We start from the raw sequence: 27,290 nt of genomic DNA on the forward strand, positions 1-27,290 counted from the left end.
CTGCTATTGTCTCTAACATTAATCAGTTCAGATTTTGAAGTAAAGGTTCTATCCACATGACATAAATGATGAACGTTCCGTAAAACGCGCTCTGTCGCTGGGTACAGATCCTCCGCGCGCCCCGTCCTTCCCCGCTGCGCCCTCGCGCATCACTCTGCCTATTCAATGATGAGAACTCGAGAAGCTATCAGCCAAGAGGCGGGCTCAGTCTGATCACAACTCAACATTCTAACATAACTGACGTCTATGGCTCCATCATCGCCTCTCACCGCTCGAAAATTACTTATTATCTCTCCAACCGATAAGCTTTTTCACACGTCTTTATTTTAATTTTTTTTCATTTTTCTCACCATTTGAATTCATGATTCGCTTGAAGAATTGAAGTTTGGGTTCGACTCCGTTATCGATCATTTAGCAGTTACAGATATTTTATTTCTTAATATCTGACAAGTTATTATTTTGTCTCAAGGGAAATTCATATGAGTGTGCCTCCGGTGATCCGGCCGCCGAGTCCCCCCCCGGGGGCAAACGGCATCTCGTTCCAGATCCAGATAGGACTGAGTCGCGAGCCTGTCCTGCTGGACTCATGCGACTTCAGCCTCGCGCAAGTCCGGGAGATGGCATGCTCCATAGTCGACCAGAAGGTACCGTTACAGTCGTCACTTTGGTTACGGTTAACTTTGTTCACATGCTTCACAGTGGACTATACAATCTATTAACTTTACAAGTACTCTAGTTTGCTTGGAAAAAACCAAAAAGTTATTCAACATATGCAGTGAACTGGCATACAGACGTTTATGTGACTTTTCTTTCTACGTAGGTGGTCAACAGACCTAAAGAGTCAGACCTATAGGCTATTTATGATGCGCGTCGCAGACAGCATTTAGTAAACAGATAAATAATTCCCAGCCATATCAACAACTGTGTTAAAACTTACACAGATTATTTAATAAATCCTCTATGCTTTTTATCTGAATTAATATCCAGCTGTATTGAAGAAATATCCACAACTTCAAACAAGGCCTGCATTGGAAACACACAGGCTAATTTTAAGCTAACTACTAGTCCTACAGTGGCCAGTCCCCTACTAGGATCCATAACTATTAGATCACTGGACCTGACCCATACTGGGCTGTAGCCTAAATTGGTTGTCATCCACAGTTGTAATAGTAGATCATGTGTCTGTGGCTGTCATGGCATCTTTGTAGAACTACAACAACAGTCACAGTGTTACTAGGCAGTCAAAGGGGGAGAGCACAATGTATTTTAATGTTAATGCATTTGTCTGACATGAATGTTACCCACCAATGATCTGACTTGTAATGGCACTGGTCAGGCCATCAGTTTACCAGTGAACTGCAGTAACAGTAACAGCTTTCTACAAACACGCTGTGAAATTATTATCAGCTCGAAAAAGTTGCCTGTGATTTCTACTGAAACTATCAAGGTTGCACCTATGTCATATGCTGTACTATGGGTGTTAACATTCTTTGTTTTTTTAGTAATCAGATGTGGCATGGCATTGCAGTAAAAACACCTCATCCTGTCCCTGGGTTGTCAGTGCTTTCCAGAGGTGTGTGTGTGTGTCTGTGTGTCTGTGTGTGCGATTGTACAGTATGTGTTGTATGCGAGGTGACGGGATTAGCTATGTTCTTAATTAAAACAACAGGTCTACTAGGAGTTTCAACAGGCCACCTCAACACCTCCCAGATATGGTATGTGTTTCACTGAGGATCCCTCTTGTGTTTTCTCGTCAGAACTCTTAGAACACTTAACACTTTAAATAGTACAAGGTGAAATGGTTAATGTGTACATGTGTGTGTTTGTGTGTGTTTATGTGTGATGCATATGACAATTCTAAGCAGTGAGGGGAGGCTGGTGTTCAATTGTTGTGTCAGGGAGAGACTGGAACTCAACTCCTTCCTGGAATTCAACCAATCACCAACCTCTGTTAAGATTGAATGACTGGTTTGGCCACTTTTGACAAATCGGATGACAGCTTCTCTTTACAGTACTACTGTGCTGTTGGACTGACAAGAACATGCTGCATGTAGCCAAAGGAGTCTGGATCTGCAGGCAGTTAGTATTCTTTACCTCAGAATCAATGGGGCTGAATGGTGTACACAAGATGGTCCTCTTTGTCTAATGGTAGTTCTTAGCTGGTGACCAGGGGTTTGCTTACACCGGACAGCCAGTATAGTAAACCCTTATCCTCAGGTACAGTCATGTTTTTGGTTGTACTGGATTGTGGGCCGTCTTTGGCACTTCAGTGAATGCACAAAGCACCCCAAATCATTTTCATAATTGCTCTTGAGAACACGACCAGAGAACCACAGCAAGGAGAACGTGACGCAAACACTGATGAAGCTGTTATTATATTCTGTTTTCACATGCATCTCAAACAGTGTGATTTTCAAGTGCGTGTGGAAAATATCAAGGAGTCGAAATTACAACATTTAGATTCCGCTCAATTATTTCTAGTGATTGCTGCATGCTGAAATGGATACGCGCCGCATGATGGCCGTCAAGGATGCAGGCATGTAAACAACCAGAGCCGAGGGTGTGCCATGTGTACCATGTGTAATCCTGAGAGTGGGCTGGCTGTTTGTGTACAACCCACTGTGATCCTCCCTTTACACTGTCCCAAAAGAAACCTCAAAATCACACCTCGCACCACTTCTAATCCCCCTCCTTCCTTTCTCCAGTCCCCTCAGTAGGTAGCCTAAGATGCTGTTCCAAAATACCCCCCAACCAGATATTCCTTTCTTTTTCGTCTGACTTTCCCTCCAACTTTCCCTCCTCCTCTGCTCCTCCTGCTCTCTCTTGTTCTTGTTCTTCTTGTTCTTCTTCTTCTTCTCTTTCTCTCCCCCTCAGTGGGCAGTCTAACAGGCCGATCCATCAGACCTTTAAAGCTCAACACTATCAGCTCTAATTAAAGAGAGCTCTGCTCCCTCAGGTTTGCACCTTTTCACCTTCCCACCTCTTCAGCGGTCTCTGAGCTACGGGGGGGGGGGGGGGGGGTGACCTTGCTGGTGTCAGTGCTCTCCTCCCAGTTCTCAGCCAGGGAGGTGAGCAGTGCAGTGCACAGGGCTGGACCCTGCAAACCCTTTTCAACCGATGAGTCTGGTTCTAAAGGACTTTTAACCGTCTTACAGGTAGGCCCAACTGCAATTCCCACAGTGATTAACTTCCATAAACTACAGTCAAGTCCTTGAAATACAGTATGGCTTAATTCTTACATTTATTATTCAAACAAAGCCGTTAGCAATGATTTTTCAAACCTTGATTCCCTTAAAAACCCCTGATTTCTATGCAGTTCTTTATCTTCTCACTCACAGGGGCGTGTCAACCAAAGAAACAAAAAAAACGATTTGAGATTAGCCGTGGAAGCTGCTTCTCAGTCCTGGCTCACACAAACTTCAGTTATGGTTCACACTACAAATCTTGACATCGGCTGTCTGATCAATAGAGATTAATAGCAGTAAATGGCGAGACAGGAATAACGTTTTTGTACTACATCTGACCGTAATATGTCTTTGTGTCACCGCAACTGTGCTAGCACTGAAACACTTTTCATTAGAAACCCTCACATTACACACATTTGGGTAATAAACTTAAATTAATCTCTTGTGTTTCGTAAATGCGAAACATTAGTCAGATGTTATCTGGTTAAAGCTTACCGCACCTCTCTCCCCAAGGTAATAGGAATGAATTAGCTCTATTAGATTCTGTGGTCAGCTTTGCCACATTGCTACCCTGCTTACAGAATCGTCCCCAGTTGCTTGGCAACTGATTATGATTGCTTGTGAAGTATCCATTTGAGTGTCATCATCTGACAAGGGATATAGGCTGGGAGTGTGCTTGTGCTTGTGTCGGGGTGGGGGTGGGGGGGTGGGGGCCCGATGCTAGGAGGGGGGTCACTGACAGTAGCTAGTGCAAGCACACAAGCTCATACAAACAAAGTACTAACTCACACACACACATACACAAAGACAGAAGATGAAGGTTGTATGCAGCGTCTATTGTGGTGCAGCTGTTTGGAAAAGCATTCAAAGCTGTGCCATGTAGCATTATTAGCATCATGGAGGAGATGCTGTGTAAGAGCTGAGAGGCTTTGAGGCTCATGGCCCCTCTCCATCCACCCGACAGCAACGAGAGCTCTCTTTTCCTCTGTCTGGCGGTAGCATGAAAGCCCTTCTCTGGCCCTCTCCTGCTAATCAGCCTGAGAAATGTATAAGACTACATTGAGGACCATTGTATTTTTCCACAGTGAATATTCATTAGAGACAGAGGTCTTCTCTTCAAGAGGAGAGGATAGGCAAAGCTCTGGTCATTAGACTGCCATTGTACTTGGATACTTAGATTAGTTAGTTCGATTTCAACCCAAGTAGAGGTAATGTTGGGGTATTTTCCTCTTGTTTGTTTCCCCCCCCCCCCGACTGCTCTCACCAACCTACCTGTTGCACTGTCTTTTTTTCTCTAATATCCGCGCCTCTCTTGTTCACTCTCCCGCTCAATCTTTCTCCGTTTAAATGTGTTTAATTACTGCCGTGATTAGCTAGGTAAAGACAGCATGACTCAATAATTAAAATGACTAAAAATAAGAAATGGTTCGTATTAATGTGCGGTGCTGAAAGGTTAGCTTACTGTGGTGGCAGGCACTGGAAAACACAATTACCTCCCTAGTGGCTGAGCGATGCTAGCTAGCGTGAAGGTCTCTGTTACCACCGCATCTGTTATTTTTACTCTGGCTACACCGAAAGGAAAAAGCTACTTTCAGAGAACACCACTTTCTCCCTCGTCTCTTCTTCTCTCTGCGTGTTTTTCTAAAGAGTGTCTCTGGTGTTGAAAGAAACAAACACAGCTTACTGTCTACAGAGCGGCTAGCTACTTTGTCTTCCTGGTTTCTCTGAGGTTGTTTTGATTGTCGTCCCAGGGACACAGTCACCTGTTCTTTTCTCTAAAATGTGTTAAATATCATATCAATGTTTAACCATTTGAACCTAACCACAACTCTTTAGTCTGACAGGAAGTAGAGATCTCTCTTCCTGTGTCACCGGCACAGCATCGCTGATCTCCTTGAAGTGTTCCCTCCATTGCTTATACAGTCTGTGCAGGTTCACTGAACTGAGTTAGGAAGTTGAATTAGATTGAGCACAAGAGAATTATATGTCAGATAGTTATTCTGCTAGTTGAACCGTTTCAATAATATCAGTGATTGCTACTAATATGTAGTCTAGAATGTAATTTCAAGAGAATGGGCTAATTTCCATAACCTGTTTAAAGTAGTTTGACAAAACTCAGATGTTATTAGGCTACAGTATATTATTCTGCAAACCAGCTTCACACAATTTATCACCCCCCCCCCCACACACACACACACACACCTCCCCTCACCCTGAAGTCTGTACTGTGGTGTGTGTTAATGAGAGCAGTAGAGAGCCCTACCACACACAGTCAGACACACATACATACTGTACACACACTCACTCACACACACACTCACACACACAGACTCACACACACACACACCCACACACACACACACACACACACACACACACACACACTCACTCACACATACAGACTCACACAGTGCAGTGTGACTATGGCAGAGGAGGGGGGCATGCCATGCTAGCAGTGCCCCCATAACTGTAAAATACTCTCTAATAACGTGTGAACATTTGGCTATTAAGGTGACAATTAGTTTTTTAAAAGTGCTTTAAAGTGATCTATAATTAGATAGACTCCACAAGTCAAACTATTGAAGGTAGAATTTGTATCTTTTTCAAGTGTATTTGGTAGAGACAGATATATACATATAAATCTAACGCTGCCCTGATATTAATTAATTAATATAATGCGTGATATACTGGTGTACAGTATGTGACATAAAGGTTTCTGTCTCTATACTGGTGTACAGTATGTGACATAAAGGTTTCTGTCTCTATACTGGTGTACAGTATGTGACATATAGGTTTCTGTCTCTATACTGGTGTACAGTATGTGACATATAGGTTTCTGTCTCTATACTGGTGTACAGTATGTGACATATAGGCTTCAGTCTCTATACTGGTGTACAGTAAATGCTGTATAGGCTTCAGTCTCTATACTGGTGTACAGTAAATGCTGTATAGGCTTCAGTCTCTATACTGGTGTACAGTAAATGCTGTATAGGCTCCAGTCTCTGTACGCCCAGGAGAAATATAGCTCTCTGACTCAGTATTAATGAACCTTTGCTTGAGCCTTCCCCCTTTCTCCACCTGTCCACTGTATGAACATGGGCAGGGGTAGGCACAGTGTGTGTGTGTGATAAGTGTGTATTGGTTGATGTGTGTGTGTGTGTATACCAGAGGGAGGCAGGGAAACAAAGGGGCCCAGTGGTGTAACAGTATTGACCCGTGGTGGTCACACCACAGTTACAGCTAGAGAATGACAGGCGACAGCAGTCTGTGTGTGAACCAGCTGGAAGCAGATAGAATGGGCCAGAGGGCGGGGAGGGGGACTGTTGCTCATACCGCTGGTCCTACCACACTGGGATAATGCAGTAGAATAGAATAAAATGGAAGGGAATAGACTAAAATAGACTGACAATAAGCAATCAAACAAGCAGATGAATAAAATAATGAACAATAAAACAACAAAATCAGAGTAGAAGTTATGTATTTTCCAAATGGATCAACATCTATGACCATTTTGTTTCTTCTCACAAATCTCCATTGCCAACTCAACTAGGCAAATGCCCCAGCCATACAGTGAGCCTTCATAGACCAAGCCAGAATAAACCATTGGGGAAAAAGCACTGTTTCTGTGTCTGTAGCATGTGGCAGCGTGACACCCTTGGACACCAGGAAAGGTTTCCACTACTTCATTTCTGTAGCATAGAACAATTGAGCCACAGGGACTTTGATTGTTTGAACAGTAATGTGACCTTCAGTGTAGTGTCATCGCTCTCTCTGGGGACCCATCACCTCCCCATGGCCACCGTCTGCGACCCTCCCTGCTTTACACAGGCTACTGGCGACACACTCAGAGCAACTGAACTGGGATCTTAAGGCTGACCTTTGATAATGAACTCTTCTCCCTGCATGATCCCTTCTAATAACCCTGTGTGGAAAGGCTCCGTATTGTGCCATGGTTTGGAGACATTAGCCTTGGAAAGGATATGCTGATCCATATACATATGGCTGGTAGGCATGTTGGCAGGCAGGCAGTTAGACAGGCAGGCAGGCAGATAGACAGGCAGTTACAGAGACAGGCAGGCAGGCAGTTAGACAGGCAGGCAGGCAGATAGACAGGCAGTTAGAGAGACAAGCAGGCAGGCAGTTAGACAGGCAGGCAGTTAGAGAGACAGGCAGGCAGTTAGACAGGCAGGCAGGCAGGCAGATAGACAGGCAGTTAGAGAGACAGGCAGGCAGGCAGTTAGACAGGCAGGCAGGCAGTTAGAGAGACAGGCAGGCAGGCAGTTAGACAGGCAGGCAGTTAGAGAGACAGGCAGGCAGTTAGACCGGCAGGCAGGCAGATAGACAGGCAGTTAGAGAGACAGGCAGGCAGGCAGTTAGACAGGCAGGCAGTTAGAGACACAGGCAGGCAGGCAGTTAGGCAGGCAGATAGGCAGGCATATAGGCAGGCTGTCTGGAAGGAAGCTATGATGATCTGGTTGTGTATCTCATCTGGTGTCAAGCACTCCGACACATTTAGACAGTACTTGACAATATTAAAACCCACACCAGACATGCAGCTGGTTGAGGTCTTATTAATACGTGGCTCTGAGTCTAAACAACTTCTGAGATGGCTGAACTAACACATGATTCCTGCTGCATTAACAGGGTAGCAGGGAATGTTGTATAAGCGTTTATGTAACCTGTTGTTGATGGGAACGGATACATTCACTGGGGACACACTATGTAGGTGGAATGTGAGGCTAAGGATCAGGATGTGAATGTGAATGTCATCTCTCTATAAAGGAAAGGTCATTTTTATCATTGTCATACCAAGTAACATGGAGTATGTTGTATAACAGAGATATATGGAATTTCAGTTTTCCTGGGTGGTTTTCTATGTATTCCTTGAGGGTTTTAGGAGCATCCATGAAGCCCTCTGTGACTATGCTTCCAAAAAGGTATGGATGTTATTTGATCATCCATGTGAGCATGGCCAACATGACAATTGATGAGATAAAAAAAAAAAAACATTTAAAATGTACTTAAATTACAACATTTTCAAGTTCATTTTTAGTTCTTTGTTTTTCTGTTTCATGTCTGGCTTGAGTGCCCTGAACAGGAAGTGGAAATCACGAGGTGCACTTCCGGCATCCCAGATGCTCTTGGGTATATTTAATTCCCACAAATCTGACCTGCCTATCAGTGTTTCTCTTTTTAGTCCATCACAACCTGTCATGCTCTGCCCTATCATATTCTGTTCTATTCTACCCTGCCATACTCAGTGGAAGAAGAGATGGAGAAATACTTTTGTATATTTGTTTGATGTTTTTTCTCTCTGAGTAGATAGTTACAGTGTGGGTGGAGCTGGGTGTTGGCAGTTAGAGAGACCTGCTGATGATTCATTCCACTATGTGAGCTGCCTCCCCCCCCCCTCCCTCTCTCTCTCTCTCTCTCTCTCTCTCTCTCTCTCTCCCCCTCCCTCTCTCTCTCTCCCTCCCTCTCTCTCTCTCTCTCTCTCCCTCTCTCTCTCTCCCATCCCCCTTCCTCTCCTCTCCCTCTCTCTCTCTCTCTCTCTCTCTCTCCCATCCCCCTTCCTCTCCTCTCCCTCTCTCTCTCTCTCTCTCTCTCTCTCCCATCCCCCTTCCTCTCCTCTCCCCCTCTCTCTCATCTCTCCTTTCCTCTCCTCTTCTGACCCAGTCCTTTTGTTAAGAGGGAACACTCATCCCACTTATTCCCCTCTCAACACCACACACACACACACACACACACAAACTAAAGCCTACAACAAAGTACAACACAACAGCAGAACACAACTAAATTGCTGTCAACCATCTCTCTAGGCTGGTGTCTGTCAGTTCATCTGCAGCAATATTAGCAACTTGTAGCACCATCAGAGAATCCAGTGCCTTTTGGATAGTAATAGCATATTATACATGTCTCAAAAGGCTTTGTGAGTGCATGTGTAAATGCGTCTGTAAGCTTGTCAGATAAATGAATAGTGGTCGACGGCAAGAGAACCTTGGTTTCCGCTGCCATGACAACACTACTGTTACAGTGGCGTTGCTGTCATGGCGACCTGAGAGCCACACACTTACGTCTGTGGATCTTTTTGTGTCCAACCTGATTTAGCCTGAGGTAGGCAGAGAGCAGGGAAAATCAATGCTATTAGTGAGAAAGACGAAAAACAGATCTGGAGCTTGCTGTTCTTCCTCCAGCTGTTTTGAATTGGCAGCATGTTATTCCTATTGACTAAACTATTACTTTTCAAATGTCAGTTACCCTCAGGATCAGGTTAATTTAATATTACAAACGTATTTTTGTTACCTGCTCTTCATGAATTACTGCTTCACAAATCAGTAACAATAGGTCTTGAACTCAGACATCTGGACTGACAAAAAAAAGAAATAATAGACTGGCTAACCTTTGTGTGTGTGTTTGGTGGTGTGGGTGCTATTTACTAGAGAAATAAAAGAATTCTGGGAGTTTAAGGACATGTGACTTGTTCACTGATCAATGATCAATGTCTGGCTGGTTATGGCTATAGAGGAACTGGACCAACGTATGGCTGCTCCATCACTGATGGAGGATGTGGTCTACATCCTGGATCACCCTGACCTCTTCCAGTACCCCCACTTTCTCTCACTGACATATGGCTTCTCTCAGAGGACAACATGTTAAGTCTTCCTTTGCTCTGAAATGTTCAGTAATTGAACAATACTTTTAATTTATTTTATACATGCACTTTTTACAGAGTAATAAATCATAATTCCACGCTACAGAAAAAAAGTATGTAAACGATTACCATAATGTTAGCTACTTAACCGGCTGATGAGGTTCTCGGATTGGCCATGTGCTGTTGTGACCGGGCTCTGGGGAGATCAATAGCGTGTGATTGGCTGTGGCGGTTTCCTGGGCCTGCTCACAGGTCAGTCAATATGTTGCTCTTCTCTCTGCCAAGGGATTGATCTGGTTGCTGCTGGAACTGTTAATCTTACACAGAGAGGGTGTTCGGGCTTGTGGGTTCCACACTGGCTTGCTCTGGTTTCTGTTAATGTCGGAAGGTTAAACGCCTACAGGATCTGAACTCATAATGACATCATAGTATTCGTTATATTTAATTGATGACGTACACAGTTTTCAAGGATGATATGATTGGATGTTGTACAGTATATGTGAATCGATATTCTTCTTTCTTAAATCCAAAGCAATAAAATATAGGAATGACAGTTGCACATTCCTAACTCAAAATATATTTCCATTGCATAGATGAGTCTAGTCTGTTAGTACATTCTCCAGAGCAGTAGCCTAGCAGCGGATCCGGGGTGATTTCCTGGAACTCGTCCCCCTAACCAGATGAAGAACAGGTTCCATGTCTTAACAGAGAAATTATGAATGAGGGCTGGCCTTGAAGAGCACTTGTGTAGTAGGCCAGGTTTATATATTCTTTCATTTTAGGATGTTGCCCAAATCTGTCATGTTATGAATTTTTCAAAACGGTTTGACTTTTAGAATCTTTAAGCTGAAGATCGTCCCATCACTGATAAATAATGGAAGATACAGGAAAAAGTACAATTACATACATTTATTCATTTAGCAGACACTTTTATCCAAAGCGACTTTCAAATGAGAGAGCTTTACAAAAGTGCATAGGTCACTGATCATAACATTGTGATATCCCCAACATTGCTGGTAGCCAAACAAAAAGCATACATTGTGAAAAAACTAAAATAAGTGCCAAAGGGAAGAACCATAAAAAAAATAAGCAGTTCAACAAATGGAATGACTAACAAAAAATGAAAGATGACAGTCTTTTTTTTGTTGATACCTCTACTCCAGTCCCATGATTTTTTACTATAAACATTGACATAGTCTCTTCATTTCTTATCTCCTCGTTTCCAACCCCTCATCCCTCTCTCCTCTAGTTTCCTGAATGTGGTTTCTACGGGATGTACGACAAGATCATGTTGTTCCGCCACGATCCTACCTCGGACAACGTCCTCCAACTGGTCCGCTGCTCCTCAGACATCCTGGAAGGAGACCTTGTGGAGGTCGTTCTGTCAGGTATACACGCTGACACACACACACACCCACACACATACACACACACACACATTGACACTCACTCACACACACACACCCACACACATACACACACACATTGACACTCACTCACTCACTCACGCACACACAAACACACATGGAGACACACACGGGCACAAACACACATTTCTTCGTGCTATGTTGTAAAATTGAGTTCTGGTGCAAACGCCATGTGGCTGCACTGAGAAGGAGGAAGTGATGTCGCTTTGCGTTTGACACAAGTAAAGTGTTTTTCCAAATGCTCTGCGGGCATCTCTTATTCTATCAGCGCTCCCGCAGGTAATCAACTTCCTGCAACGGTGTATGAGGTAGACATGGGAGACTGACACCTTACATACCCCCCAAGTACACCCCACACTTAGGTATGACTGGAAGTGATACTCTGTACACACACGCGAGTGAGCAGGTGCGCACACACACACACACACATTCTAATGCAGTAGATAAAAAAAAAAAAAAAAACTGTCATGACACTTTGTAGCGCAGTATAGTGGAGGGTTAGAGAGGTATCACATGAAAACAAGCTCCATCTCAAAGTGTGTGTAAGGTCCTGAATGTGACTTCACCCCCAGCTGAAGCAGGGTCCTGGGGATCCTGACTGTAGCCTGGGTTGTTTCTCAGCACAGAGCAGTATGTGGTAGAGAACATGTTTGTGGTGAGTGGTAAAACAGAGATGGTGTGTAGCACACAACCTACTTTGTGTAACTCAACACATACCGCTTAGCTTGGATATATCGGTGAAAATGTGACAAATGTGTTCTTGGAGAATAATGTCCTTGGAGCACATGTGATAATGTGTAATTACTTGTCATAAAGTTGGCATAAGGATACAGTATAGATGGTTGTGATGCAAACTGTAAGAGAGGAGGTAAAAGCACGTAGTAAGTATAGCGTAACAGTAACAGACCCGCAGCTTAAATACACCTGAACCGATAATGCCTTTATAGACATTCAAAGAGCTACCCCTTTAGAGGTGGGTAAAATAAACACCAAACTCATGGGTTTGGGTTTCGCATTGGTACATTCGCTCTCTGTATTGATAATTTCAAGGTTCGCTAACATTCGGCAGGTAAAATACACACTTTGGTGTACGTGTTAGCTCTGCCTGTTGTTTGCCACCAGGCTTCCTGTCAGCCTCTCATGTCTCTCCTCTCACAGTATGATCATTTGGGCTGCTGGTGTACAGTAGCTTAATGAGTGTGAAGGTGGATACGATGCTAACAACACTTTAGCTGCCACCAGCTACGGGGTGTGAAGATCGGAGACTAGCTAACGGAGCTCCGTGTTGCGGAACGCAAACAAGAGCGCCCGCGGAAGGTTGATCCACGTATATATGGAGGGAGAAAAAAGGAGGGGGAAAGTGACTTTTTATGTTCAGGAAGGGAAAAAACATGTTTAATATCATACAATCATGCAGAGTAGCGCTAGAGTGAACCAGATGAATGCCTCAGCATGATTCCGACTTGTTTTATCATGTTGTGGCAACAGAAAAGCTCAACATACACAGACCTAGAGGATTACTACAACTACTAATTTCACTTCAGAACACATAAATAAACATAGGTGTCCTAGGACGCCATTGAACACACACATATTCCCTCTTTCTCTCTCTCTCTCTCTCTCTCTCTCTCTCTCTCTCTCTCTCTCACACACACACACACACGCTCATTTTCTGAAGCATGTAATGACGGTTTACAGGTTGTTCAACTTCTAAACATATCTTGGCCTTTAAACAAAAGACAAAACAATAATTTGAATAAATGGAGGCAATTTCTCCCTGTAGAAAGTCTAATCAGGCTGCATTCTGCTTAACCAGGCAGAGACTAGCTTGGTGGAGGGCTCAGGCTCGGTGCCAGTCATCAGGCTCTCTGTTCCCATGCTGGGCTTCAACCCCCTTCAACGCTCCCAGAAACTCCTGCTACACATGGACAAACACGAGCCAATCAGGACCTTCCTCCATCTGTGGCTGACAGCATGTCGCTAAGCTCTGAGGACCCCAAGGACAAATACCTGTTTGTTTACAAACCATTCATTTTATTTTATCCACAAATCATCTTTTCTGGGGGGGTTTTCCCATTTGGACTAGGATGGGGAATGATTTTCTATTCTCTTGGCCTTAGTTTTAGTATCTGAATATTAATCCAGATACTAATGCAGTACATCTGGCTTTTATTAGTATATCTGAAACAGTTCAATCTCAAGATGTTAAACTAGCATATAATGGGATCATCCCACATTATATAAGACACACAGAGCTTTAAACAGGCTCCGTAAGGCTCTGTAGTGCTGGCTAGGGCTGAGTTAAGGGATCTCAAATCTGCTCCATCTGCTGTTCAGGCCTGTAGACACCAGGCAGGCCAGACCATCAAAATGTCTATCCAGGGCATCGATGAACTGAGGGCCTGGAGCCTTAGGTCTCAGCTGTGTGTGTGTGTGTGTGTGTGTATGTGTGTGTGTGTGTGTGTTGGATCTTGGAGTAGTATTCTCCAACGTTGGCCAGATATGCAGCCATCTGGGACTGGGTGCCGCTCCAGACACAGTCAACACTGTGACTTAAGCGCTGAAGAACTCAACAGCCCGTCTCCTCGTCCGAGCCCGTCCTCCTGCTCTGTTTTCCCAACACCAGCACGGCCCACCACCCTGCATCATTGATATTCTTACCACAGTGTCACTAGGAGAGAGACATCACATCAGACTGTGAAGCCTCGTGGCCTCCAGATCTGGCTGTGTTTCTTGATTTTCATTATTATTTGTAGCATCAAGCTGTGTGACCACTGTGTTCTGAGGTCCAAACCACTGTGTTCTGAGGTCCAAACTACTGTGTTCTGAGGTCCAAACTACTGTGTTCTGAGGTCCAAACCACTGTGTTCTGAGGTCCAAACTACTGTGTTCTGAGGTCCAAACCTTATGTCTACTCATGGCCTGACGGTGTTCTGCTGTTTTTCAGCCTCGGCCACAGTGGAGGACTTCCAGATCCGCCCCCATGCCCTGTTCGTCCACTCGTACCGTGCCCCGGCCTTCTGTGACCACTGCGGAGAGATGCTCTGGGGGCTGGTTCGACAGGGACTCAAGTGTGAAGGTGGAGGAACTGTTTGCCTTGTTTTGCGCTGTGACGATCTGTCCCTCTTTCTCTCAATCTCTCTCCCTCTCTCTTAATCTCTGTCCCATCTCTCTCTCTCTCTCTCTCTCTCTCTCTCTCTCTCTCTCTCTCTCTCTCTCTCTCTCTCTCTCTCTCTCTCTCTCTCTCTCTGTTGCTCATTCTCTCCCTCAAATCATTCTCTTTCTCAGTCTCTCTCTTCCTCTCTCTAAATCTGTCTCTTTGTGTCTCTGTTCATGTGTCTCTCTCTCTTTCTCCATCTCTCTCTCTCTGATTCCCCAACCCCCTGTCTCAAAATAACCAGATTTGATGCCAGCCCATGTTTCCTTCCCCGTCTGTCTCTCTTCTCTTAAGGCTGTGGTCTGAACTATCACAAGCGCTGTGCCTTTAAAATTCCTAACAACTGCAGCGGTGTCCGTAAACGCCGTCTGTCCAATGTGTCGCTGACCGGCATGACAGGGCTGACCATCACTCGCTCCAACGAACCCTCCCCCAGCCCCTCAGACGAGGCCTTACTGGTGAGCCACACACCCACACACAACACATGCACACACACACATACATACACACACACACACACACACACACACACACAAACAGACAGACACACAAACACACACACGTACACTCAAGCCAAATAGTCTAATAACCTTGCAGAGCATGTTTCTGCCTTTTGGAATCTGCTGATGTTATTCTAGAAGGTGTCTGGTGATGGTTGCATTTTCTTTTGAAGCCTCTGATGCCTCCTCTATTTGACTTTCTCCCGCTCCTCCCTCTCCTCCCTCTCCTCCCTCTGCTCCCTTTCCTCCCTCTCCTCCCCTGGGTTCTTCCATCCCGCCTGCATTTCCAGTCTCCTGTCAGTCCCGGCATAGAGGTAGGCAACACTTTCTATCCCTACAGCACTCCTGCCAGTGAACGTGTGTGCCAGCCCCATACTGGGGCAGCCTGCGTGCTACCAGAGAACTATCAGGGAATAAACTCTAGATCTGTGGTCGTCAACCCTGGTATTCATTTCCCACTATCCTGCACGTTTTTTCCCTGCTTCTACATACCCAGATTTAAATGTACGGTAGTTATTAGGGTTCTGCAGAGCTTGATACCAATCCATTCATTAGAATCAAGTGTTTTGGAGCTGGGAAACATCTAGAACACACAGGCCAGCGGGGCCTGAGGACCAGGGTTGAAGACCACTGCCTGACTCGATCCTATTCTCCTCTCGACCTGTCCTCAGCAGAAGACCCAGTCAGACATCTTTCCAGGAAGAGAGCGGAGGCTCTCCTCCTACATCGGCCGTCCCATCGAGCTGGATAAGATCTTTCTGTCCAAGGTCAAGGTGCCCCACACCTTCTTGATCCACTCCTACACGCGCCCCACCGTCTGCCAGCACTGCAAGAAGCTGCTCAAGGGCCTCTTCAGACAGGGCCTGCAGTGCAAAGGTAACACCAGATGGAGAATAGAGTGAGAAGCAGTTTAGACATTTTTAAGAGATGATTGTCCTTATATGTATTGTATATGGTTAATATTTTGAATAAAGGCAGTGATAGCAGGAGCTGGAGAAAGGGTGATGGGTGTAAAAAGAGAGAGGAGGATGAGATGGAGAGAGGATGGGGAGATAGGGAGAGGAGGAGGATGTGAGAGTGAGAGGATATGAGATGGGGAGTGGAAGAGAGGAGGCAATTAGACAGGGAGAAGGGGGATGAGAGAGAGAGAGAGAGAGAGAGAGAGAGAGAGAGAGAGAGAGAGAGAGAGAGAGAGGGAGAGAGAGAGGTGGGGGTGGAGTCAGAGATCATGCTGCATACAGGATGTTGTATTAGTGAGTCATACCTGGAGCTCCACCAAGATGACTCATCTGTATGACGCTGTACAGAACTCCGATATGAGAATATCCTAACTTCTACAGGACGCTATCTGTAGACGGTATTCACTACAGGAGGCCTGGTTAGACATTCTGACAGCAGGCCTCTATCACTCTGTCCTCCTCACGCTTTCTCACTCAAACATACAAACACAATTCTCTTTCTTCTTCTTTCTTTCTTTCTTTCTTTCTTTCCTTTCTTCTTCCTCAGACTGCAGATTCAACTGTCATAAGCGATGTGCTCCAAAAGTGCCAAACAACTGCCTTGGAGAGGTGTCTAAGAATGGAGGCAAGTCTTTCTGTGCGCAGCTGACATGGTTGTTGGTAAACAGACACTGAGGATTTTGGCTGTCTAAACCGAACCCAGCAGAAATGTTTTCTCTGTCCTACCGTCCACACATATCTTTCTATGATTTACATACATTTACATTTAGTCATTTACCAGACGTGCTTATCCAGAGCGACTTACAGTAAGTACAGGGACATTCCCTCGAGGCAATTAGGGTGAAGTGCCTTGCCCAAGGAATCGAACTGGCAACCTTCAGATTACTTGCCCGACTCCCTAACCACTCAGCCATTTGACTCCCTATGATCCATGGACAGACACATGCCTAATAATAATCCTTGTAATCCATCTCGCTGTCCCTCTTCTGTCCGTCTGTCCGTCCATCTTGCAGACCTGCTGAGTCCAGGGGTGGAGTCGGACGTGGTGATGGAGGAGGGCTGTTGCAGTGACGGAGATAGCGAGCGAGGCGGAGGTCTGATGGAGGATCTGGAAGACAACATGGCGTCCAACGCCGCGCTACTCGAGGCGGGGCAAGGTGACCTGGCTGACTTCGGGGACCAGGACCTGGACGACTCCAACAGGGCAATCAGGTGACCTGTCTCACGCATCGCATCATCTCCGCTGATGACCGTGACAGGACAAGCGGCTTTACTGTGTCTGTTAGAGATGAATACTCCAAAGGAAATGTTAGGGTTAGGGTTCGAAAAACTGCCAAAGCATCTTGAACCCTCACTTCCTGTGCAGCCCGTCCACCAGCAACAACATCCCCCTGATGCGCGTGGTCCAGTCGGTCAAACACGCCAAGAGGAAAAGCAGCAACTCCATGAAGGAAGGATGGCTTGTCCACTTCACCAGCAAGGACACCCTGGTCAGTCTGGAGAGATCCCGTCCACTTACCTAACCCTTATATCTGTTCATAAATCCACCAGTCCATCCACATCGATTTGCCTAGTTCTCTCGGAAATTTCTGTAAAAAAGTGTTTGACAGTGGTCTGATTTAAAAGAAAATCAGTTATTTATAATGGCACTTAATAATAAATGAATACAAATGTTTTCCCTTCCCTGTCTGTTTGTCTCTGCAGAGGAAGAGACACTACTGGCGGCTGGACAGCAAATGCATCACCCTGTTCCAAAACGACACAGGAAGTAAATATTACAAGGTATGGGCTCCCCCTCCTCTGTGACATGATGTGATTGGTTAAATAGCAAATCAACCGTAAAAATCAATTTCCTGTTTGGACAGGAAATCCCCCTCTCTGAGGTGCTGTCTCTGGACCCAGCCCGGACAGTGAACCTGCTCCCGGAAGGCGCCAACCCCCAATGCTTTGAGATCGTCACTGCCTCTCTGGTCTACTATGTAGGAGAGAACCTCCAGAGGTCAATTCATCATCCTACGAGTCCGCATGTCCAGTAAGTATGCATGGAAACAACCTCGTTTGTGACATCATTTGTGTGTATCAACCCCCCCCCCCCCTCAGGTCTGGCGAGTGCGGTGGGGGTGGGATGGGTCGCCATGGCAGCATGCTGGTCAGTGGGGTGGGGCAGGATGTGGCTAGGATGTGGGAGATGGCCATCCAGCACGCCCTCATGCCCGTCATCTCCAAGGGCATGTCCCATGGGTCACGTCACGCCGGACACAGTATGTGACCCCCCAAAACACATGAAATATAGACTAGTTCAAGTTCAAGTTCAAGTCTTTTATTCGTCAGTTACACAGAACAACACAAGGTCAGACTAGGCACTGAAATTCTTAAGACAAAACAACGCAAGCACCTGGCATGACATAACATATAGGTACACAGAACATAATGTACATCTATGCTGAGCTTAAATAAGTGAAACTTCCTAAATATACAGATAGCAATAAATAATTGACCATACTAACCCTAATACTAAAACGTCCTAAATTACAGATAACAATAAATAATACACTATACTAACCCAAAATGCACATAAAACCGATTTCAAACCTATAACCTATTCTAACCTAAGTGGAGTACAGTACAATAGACTACACATGCACAAAAGCACATACTGAATAGACACACACACACATACATACGCACAGGCACAAAGAGACAAAAACTTGCTGACTGTGTGTCTTGTTCCAACAGAGGATGTGTCTGTCAGTATATCTGTGTCCAACTGTCAGATCCAGGAGAATGTGGTGAGTAGACAATAGTCTGCTGCAGTCAATGTCATTTGTCTCTACAACATCCACAATGTCTGGAGGTAGATCTAGTGGTCAGATGAGGGAAAGACCATCCAACACAGGCAGTATCCATACCATATAAATGGGATTTGAATGTAAATATCCTTACACAGTCTCTGCTATATGTATCGTTTCACAGTGGTTGAAGTTCCTCTCTGTGAGGCGTTGGTGTTGGGGGATGTGTGTCTTCTAGCTAGCTGTTTCTGTAGTCGTCCCCAAACAGAGCTGCACTGTAGCTGTGTAGCTCCCAGAGGTGAGCTCATCACTAAGAGCCACAGATACAGATGATCTTGATTGCCCGTTCAGGCAACCCGTTACCATGGTTTCTGATGGCAAAATGGATAACAGTGATCTTTTCTTGGGTGTCTCTCTGAAAGTCAGAACAGGACTCTGGGCAGGAAGCTGTCATGGGAGGAACCAGATAAGATAAAAGAGATAATATTTGTGATGTGATGTGTCATTCTACGTCCTGATGCTGTGTTTTGTTTGTTTTGTTACCCCTCACAGGATATCAGCTCTGTGTATCAGATATTCCCTGACGAGGTTCTTGGTTCTGGACAGTTCGGGATAGTTTACGGAGGTAAGGGGTTAACTCTAGATCGCTAGATTCTTCATGCTGGAGTCTTGTTGTCGACAGTGGTCAAATTCTCTCTTCTGTGGTCACACTGTGTAGATGCTTCCCTAAGAATACAGGCAGGTAACTTACAGCAGGTGCACTGTAACATGCACTTGACTGCTTCCATGTTTCTACTCTGCAGGGAAGCATAGGATAACAGGCCGAGACGTTGCGATCAAAATCATCGACAAGCTACGTTTCCCAACCAAGCAGGAGAGCCAACTCCGAAACGAGGTGGCCATCCTCCAGGTAAACACACATGTAAACGTACACAGGCCCCCTACCGTGTAAAGCCCTCCGCAACAGGGAGAACGGAGAGAGCGGAGCCCCCGGAACATGAATGCGATAATGAGGTGATTATGATGACAGCACTGTGGGGGTGTGATCACCTGTCAAGTCTGATCCTGCCGCCTCACCCAGGTTGTCTCCAGTGTTCTAGAACCTTTTTAGTTCATTCACTCGACAGCTGGAAACAATCTCAGATATCTCACCTGCCTTCCAGAACATGTTAGTACTCTGCTCATGGATGGATTGATTCTTTTATTTTTGTGGCGTGCACAAAAAGGGCCTAACTCTCGTGGGTTTACAAGAAAGCAAAAAAAGTACCATTGCGGTGGTTGAACATCTCATCTCATTACATTTAATTAAATTACAAAATTAATGACTATAACATTATTCATTACGAGTTATTTTACAACTTGGCCTTAGACTAAACATTCTGCCTTTTGTCCTAAGATTGGAGTTCTTTGTCCTGTGTTCTAGAATAGTTCTGTCCTCATTGGTTTTCTCCCATTCGTTTTTTAGAACTTGCGTGCTCTGTCCTGTGTTCTAGAACCTCCACCATCCTGGCGTTGTCAATCTGGAGTGCATGTTTGAGACTCCGGAACGGGTGTTTGTTGTCATGGAGAAGCTCCATGGCGACATGCTGGAGATGATACTGTCGAGTGAGAAGGGAAGGCTGCCTGAACGCATCACCAAGTTCCTCGTCACACAGGTAAGCCTGGATGACAGGCTGGCTGCCTCGCAGGCGACACACACACACACACATAGACATGCACAAATGCACGCGTACGTACACACACACCCACACCTACACACAAACACACCCACACCTACAGACATATATGCTCACACTCTTGTTTGTGTTTGTTTAACATGGTCAGTTACATGTCACAATGGCTCATGTTTGTTGTTAAGTGTTTGTGTGTGTGTGATGGACCTCCCGCGTTAGACTCTACAGTACAGTTCCATACACACTCTGCTCTACAAACATCGTCAATGTCTAAACCTTTACAACCGGTGCATAATGAGTCCACTACACTTGTCTTAAACTGTGTTGAACAAAAAAAAAAAAAAATGAATCTGTGTTTTTCTTTCTGTTTTGTTTGTTTGTTTTTACAGATTCTTGTAGCCCTCCGTCACCTTCATTTCAAGAACATAGTGCACTGTGACCTGAAACCAGAGAATGTCCTGCTGGCTTCTGCTGACTCCTATCCTCAAGTAAACACAAGTACACCCATATTGTACACACACTTCAGAGGATCACACCCGAGCGGGCGGAAACAGAAACAGTTATTTCATCTATATAAACATGCACTTGTATATCTGTCAATGTTGTGGTCCTGTGGAGAAGGGTTGAAGGCGGCAAAGCTGCTATTCCTTTTCTAGTTTTCTATGCGTCTTGATTTTAATGATATACTCCTAATTATCCTCCTGTCCTTTTACTATACTCCCCCACTAACCTCCCCCAGACTGTTGCAGTGTCCTTGGTCCTTTGCATAGTTAGAATAATTTACACTGGGGAATTACTGGAGTTGTGTATGGTAGAATTAACACAGACTCTCACAGAATTACCAACAACAAACTGAAAATGTGTCTTTAATTTGTTTTTCCTATTCAGCTACAGTTAAGCAGAATGAGCTATATTCCAGATTCTAAATATTCCATTCCAGTCTATGTTCAGTGTTTCACTCCTTATATGCCTCTGGTCCTCTGCTCCTGTTCTGAAACAGACATTTCCATCTGTGTGCTATGTAAAAATGATAGGGTGCTTCAGAATGTTTTGTACGTTCATCCTGAATATAAACAGTTTACCAAGAATAGTCTGACTTTCCCTTTTCTATTTGCTGTAACATAACTGCCAGACTGTCTGGCTTTTTAACGGATCCGACTAAAAAGCCCAGGAGGAATCCTCTAACAATACTTTATTTCCTTCATTTCTCCTTGCTCTTCTTATATGAGTAATCTCTCTGCAGGGATTACTGACTGCAGAGAGTAGTCATTTTGGGTGTAGTCCTGGCAGGCTGGAAAGAGAGCAACTATATTGGATGTAGTCCAGTCTGACTGTACCCCTGACCAAAGTATTTTGTCCAGTGAGTGGAGAAAGCACTTGGAGAATCATTAAACAATGTACTGTAATTTCTCTCTCTGGTCCACACCTCTTCTCCTTCTCCTTCTATCCTCTAACCCTTTGCCTTCTATTCTCTTCCTCCTATCCTCCTCTCTCCTCCTATCCTCCTCCTATTATCCACCTCCTATCCTCTTCTTCCTTCCTCTTCTCCACATCTTGTCCTCCTCTTCTTCTCCTAATCACCTCCTATTATCCTCCCATCCTCTCCTCTCCTCCCCTGCTCTGCATCCTCTCCTCCTCCTCGTGTAATCTTCCTCAGGTGAAGCTGTGTGACTTTGGCTTTGCCCGCATCATCGGGGAGAAGTCGTTCAGGCGGTCTGTGGTGGGGACGCCAGCCTACCTGGCACCAGAGGTACTCAGGAACAAAGGCTACAACCGGTCGCTGGACATGTGGTCGGTGGGCGTCATCGTGTACGTCAGCCTCAGCGGAACCTTCCCCTTCAACGAAGACGAGGACATCCATGACCAGATCCACAACGCTGCCTTCATGTACCCCCCCAACCCCTGGAAGAAGGCTTCCCAGGAAGGTGGGTGACCGGAAGGAGAAGGCAAGGAGGTCCAGAGAAGTTACCTTGAAGTACATCACATGTACAAGTACATTGGAGCAACAAGAAAATATCCTCTTTCATCAAATGGTGTTTGGTCGGCCGTAATTTGTGGTCGGTTGTGTTTGTGGTCAAAAAGCCTATATTTACAGATAAAATTAATTCAAAGTTAATTGCAGCTCCAGCAAATAGAATGATAATTATTTTGCGTGTAATCTGTTACTAACCTAATTAAACACAAATAAAGTAAAGACAAAATCAAACCCACAAAACAACTCCCAATTCTATAAAATCTTTCTCCCTGTTTCTACTTAATTGTAGCATGGACATGACAGAAAATGTACAATGTATTAAAAAGATAATTGTCCTACCTAGTAGATCTATCTAACCAGGCTCCTTAATTAACCTTCTGAACGCTCTGTTGACTATGGTGACTCGGTGGTCTTTTTATAGACAACCCCACGGTGTTTGTGTGGTTGTAAGCTAGACAAGCAAGTACTTACCAGGATGAGTCACTATTATGTTTGTATGAAGGAGCTGCATAGATGGCTAACTGTACACGCTGTTCCAACTACACTGGGGGTGAAGACAGGACACAGTCTACAACACCGACCTTGGCTGCGCCGCCACATGGAAACAAAGCTGGCATGTGTCACATGTATCATGTCCTCATATGAGAGAGCGGGAGAGAGAGAGATGGAGAGAGAGACATCATTAAATGAGAGGAGGGAGAGAACAGACTCAATTAAAGTGTGTGTGTGTGAGAGAGAGAGAGAGAGAGAGAGAGAGAGAGAGAGAGAGAGAGAGAGAGAGAGAGAGAGAGAGAGAGAATGTGCCTGAGAAGCAAGGGTCCGTGTGTGAAAAGTTGAGAGAGGGAAAGGAAAAGGGGGATAAAAGGGGCCAGGACCAAACCAGTTCTTGTGTCAACCCATTCATGTGAATAACACCAAGCCGTCAGGCTTCTATAGAAGATGGGGCCTCAAGGTCACGGATCCCAGCTGAGGCTCAGAAAACTGTGACCCCTTAAGTAACGCTAACATGATGTTAGCTTTGCTCATTAGCCCCTGCTGGCTCCTTATGAGGCCCCCCTTCCCTGGCCTTCTGCAAACCCAGTTACCTAGACCTCATCCCAGGCCCCTGGACAGACCCAGCTAGACCCCTGCCCAGACCCCCAGCAGGGGGCCCAAACCTGACCCATCCGCTTTGTTGTTGCAGCAATTGACCTCATTAATAACTTGCTGCAAGTCAAGATGAGGAAGCGCTACAGCGTTGACAAGACTCTCAGCCACCCCTGGCTGCAGGTGAGATGCAACTACAATATTTGATATTCACCACAGTTAGTAGAGTCATCAATATATAATATCTAATACTGAACTTCAAGCTGTTGTTTTCGTTGTTGTTGGTGCTATTTTTGTTTTATTTTGTCATATTTTTGTAGTGGTTGTTTCTGTCTATCTAATCATGTTATGTCATGTTATGTCGCGGCACTGTTGAACACATTTACATTTAGTCATTTAGCAGACTCTCTTATCCAGAGCGACTTACAATAAGTACAGGGACATTCCCCCCCGAGGCAAGTAGGGTGAAGTGCCTTTCCCAAGGACACAACGTCATTTGGCATGGCCGGGATTTTAACCAGCAACCTTCGGAGATACTAGCCCAATTCCCTAACCGCTCAGCCACCTGACTCCACCTCTGTTTGACTTGTCTCCAGGACTACCAAATGTGGCTGGACCTGCGTGCTCTGGAGGGCAAGATGTCGGAGCGGTACCTGACCCACGAGAGTGACGACCCTCGCTGGCAGCACCACGCCGAGCAGAACGGCCTCCTGTACCCCGTCCATCTGGTCAACCCGCATGCTGACGTCAGCGAGGGTGCGGAGCCTGAGGAAGGGGAGGAGGAGGAGATTGTCACCCTCAGTGACCGAGTCAGCGAAATGTAACAGACCTACGAGAGATCAAAGAGCACTCCGACAGTCTCTGAAAATAGTATTTGACCCCAAGTGTGGAATGTAAACACAGTCGCTACCTGCATTCTAATTCCTCTACCGTCTCTCCTAATGAGCAGGTTCTGGGTGGAATATACATAGTCACTGTCTGTTGTTTGTCCTTGTCCACTAGCTGTTATTCCCTGGCAGGGACAGTTTTAAGGGAATTTATTTCAGGGCAGTGACCAGTCAGAAATTATTGATGTATTAGTAAGAAGTTAATTTACAGCTAGGTTGTTCAATTAAGGTGTGACTCAGACATAATCAACTGGGTTGGTAAGAAGAGTTTCTTATTGGATGATGCACAACACTTTACCCCTCTAGGGCTAGACCTGAAATGTTTTGCCCCTGGGTGTCAAGTTGTTCAGCTTCATACATGATATACCAGACACAGAACAATAGAATGGATACAAACATCTATTCTGACGCCAGTCCTATGCCTTATAAATTTGTGTAGGGTGTGAATTAGGATGCCAGTGTGTTCCTCTACCCGTTTTTGAAAGCTTTCTCTCTCAAATCACATCATCATCAAAAGCTATTTCGTTTTCATGTAACTTGTTTTAACTTGCTTGAGAGAAAGAAAAAAAAGCTTTACAAGAGACAATAGCCACTGACAGCCAAGACCCGACCTAAACCTCAGATAAAATGTTGCGAGACAATTCTGTGAGTAACTGTCTCATTTAGACGTTTAAGTGTATGCATGTCATGAAGGTGTAAGTTCATTCTGCTACAGCCTATCACCCTCTCGTCACCTCACCTGCCCTCCTACCTACCCTCAGTCAAACACCAAATGATGCTGAATAATTGATGAAACCAAAACTGTTCTTCACTGTGCCTGAAAGATCCCGCGAGACAAGCAGCTCAGGGATCACGTGGGGTGTAACTCTCAAAGAAGAGGTATGTTAACTTCAGAGATTGAATGTGCCTGCTAAACGACACAGTTTCATTATTTTCATTTTCAAACACTTTACGGCCAAACCAAGTTGTTGCATAAGTCGAGGCCTATGTATCTGGCCAGAGTTAGAGTGATTGACATGAGAGGGGAAAAAAAGTTGAATAAATGTTATTTATTGACATAAACGAAATTATTTAGTTTGATATAAATAATAAGTTATTGCGTTGTGACCCAAAAGTACATCGTGACAGGGCTATAGTAGTAAGAAATACAGACTCAGGTCATTGACGCAGACAACAATAAATGTTCTGTCTTGTAAGAAGTCTGACCGCATTAAGAGCTACAGCCGTTGCTTCTCCGCTATGGTGTGTGTAGATGTGCTGACGTTATGCTGTTGAACGGTGGATTGTACTCTTGTGGTGGCCTATGATGTTTCTGCTCAACTGCGACCAAGTACGCTGCTGCCTGCAAAGAATCAGACCTGTTCTTCTATTGTTTTAAATAAATATGTTTTAAGAACTTGAGTTTTTTGTGGTCAACCTTTACAATATGATCATACTGAATCATAATGAAAAATGTTTTGTTTAAGCCTACATAGATTGTTTTTTATCGTTCCCAAAGGTATCAAAGAATATTGCAGAAAAGCAATCAACAATAGGCCTCTAGTCCGGGTTATTAAACGGAATTGTGTCGAACGTTAGGTGTTGTAAATATGAAATGCTTGTCCACACCACACCACATTTTTACACTAGCTGTTATTTCAGATTCAATGCATGTTATTCGATTTACACATGTTCGCCATCCTGGCCGTCTGTCGTCGTTTCCTTTAGCTGACACAGTAAACTGTGGCCTTGATAGATTATTTGACCAAAGGAGGGCTTGACCAAAAGAGGGCGCTCTATACAAGTTGTTTCCCGTGACAGTCAATGACATCAAAGCGAAACAGAGTCTACCTACTTCGGTGCTTATTTGGACTCCAAGGGCACATGAAAACACACACAGATTAAGAAATGCTAGTAAATGAAAACAAATACGCTTGTACGATGGAATTAACCACATTCATACCTAGCCAAGACACAATAATGAATAGGCGTATAGCCACAGAAGAACCAGATTCATGATTTTTACGGATTTTCTCATGGGTCCAAATACTTACTATACTAATTGACTACACACTCGATGGATATGTCAAATCAAATTTCATAGTCTATAGACTTTTATGTTGTTACTATTAAATATTTAAGATCCATATTTGAAAGTTTAAAAAGTGTCACACATTAATACATGTCCATGCATAAAGATTATTATACTCAAGAATTACAATAATAAAGGTTTAAAAAAAATATATACTCCCCTCGACTAGCCTAATGTCCGTGAGTTAAAATACGTCTCATGGGCATCTTTTGTTTAGTCATTTTGTCAGTTTGTGGTAGACAAAAAGTCATAAACCACACCTGTCGAAAATAGTAGGCTATGCTTCTCGTCTTGCAGTTCTGTAAATCTTAAAATGTATTTGATTAAATAGGCCTAACTGTATTGCCTATAGAAAAAGTCCAAGACCAGCGCCTTTTCAAACCATGCCAATAACTAGTAACAAAACAAAGCAAAACATCTTCATCAATTGCTCCACTGGTATCGAATATATTTTTTATTGTGGACTGTTAAATCACTAAAATCGGGTAATTCTGAAGGTATACTTTTATATTTTAAAACATTATTTTAGGAATTATGCACAAGAGGGGATGTTACTTAGAGGGGTCAATCATTTTCAGATAGAATAAACGATTTTATTTGAGTTAGCCTATAGCCTACTAAGCAAACAGTCACAATTAACAATTGTTTTAAATCAATAATGATAATGAAAATTCTTTTTCACAGCGTTATATAGCTATTATGTACTGATAGCTACAACAATTATAACAAAGATTATGATCGTCTGATAACAGTAAGAATAACTAGTAGGCTATTACAACAACAACAACAACAACAACAACAACATCATTATAACAACAGCAGCGTGCAATTATTATGATTATTAAAATAAAATGACAAATAGTCCTACTGTGTTTCTTAAAATTAAAATGAGCCTACATTTGAATTAAATAAAACATTTATTTCCCTTT

The 27,290-nt window shown here is 44.3% G+C and overlaps 1 protein-coding gene across 1 annotated transcript; it reads left to right on the plus strand.

The window, feature by feature from the left end:
- Window positions 1–265: 265 nt before the first annotated feature.
- Window positions 266–25,646, plus strand: prkd1 (protein kinase D1). Its single transcript, XM_084683280.1, has 20 exons — window positions 266–644; window positions 11,087–11,225; window positions 14,212–14,343; window positions 14,716–14,879; window positions 15,212–15,235; window positions 15,596–15,797; window positions 16,428–16,505; window positions 16,894–17,092; window positions 17,247–17,370; window positions 17,585–17,662; window positions 17,746–17,879; window positions 17,981–18,141; window positions 18,617–18,669; window positions 19,222–19,294; window positions 19,473–19,579; window positions 20,163–20,324; window positions 20,732–20,830; window positions 22,000–22,267; window positions 23,501–23,586; window positions 24,000–25,646. Exons 1-20 carry the CDS (start codon window positions 480–482, stop codon window positions 24,225–24,227), a joined length of 2,676 nt encoding a protein of 891 aa, XP_084539406.1. The 5' UTR covers window positions 266–479; the 3' UTR covers window positions 24,228–25,646.
- The last annotated feature ends 1,644 nt before the right edge of the window (window positions 25,647–27,290 follow it).

This window comes from Hypomesus nipponensis, chromosome 3 (genome assembly GCF_054491055.1).
Source record: "Hypomesus nipponensis isolate SF chromosome 3, ASM5449105v1, whole genome shotgun sequence".
NCBI lineage: Eukaryota > Metazoa > Chordata > Actinopteri > Osmeriformes > Osmeridae > Hypomesus > Hypomesus nipponensis.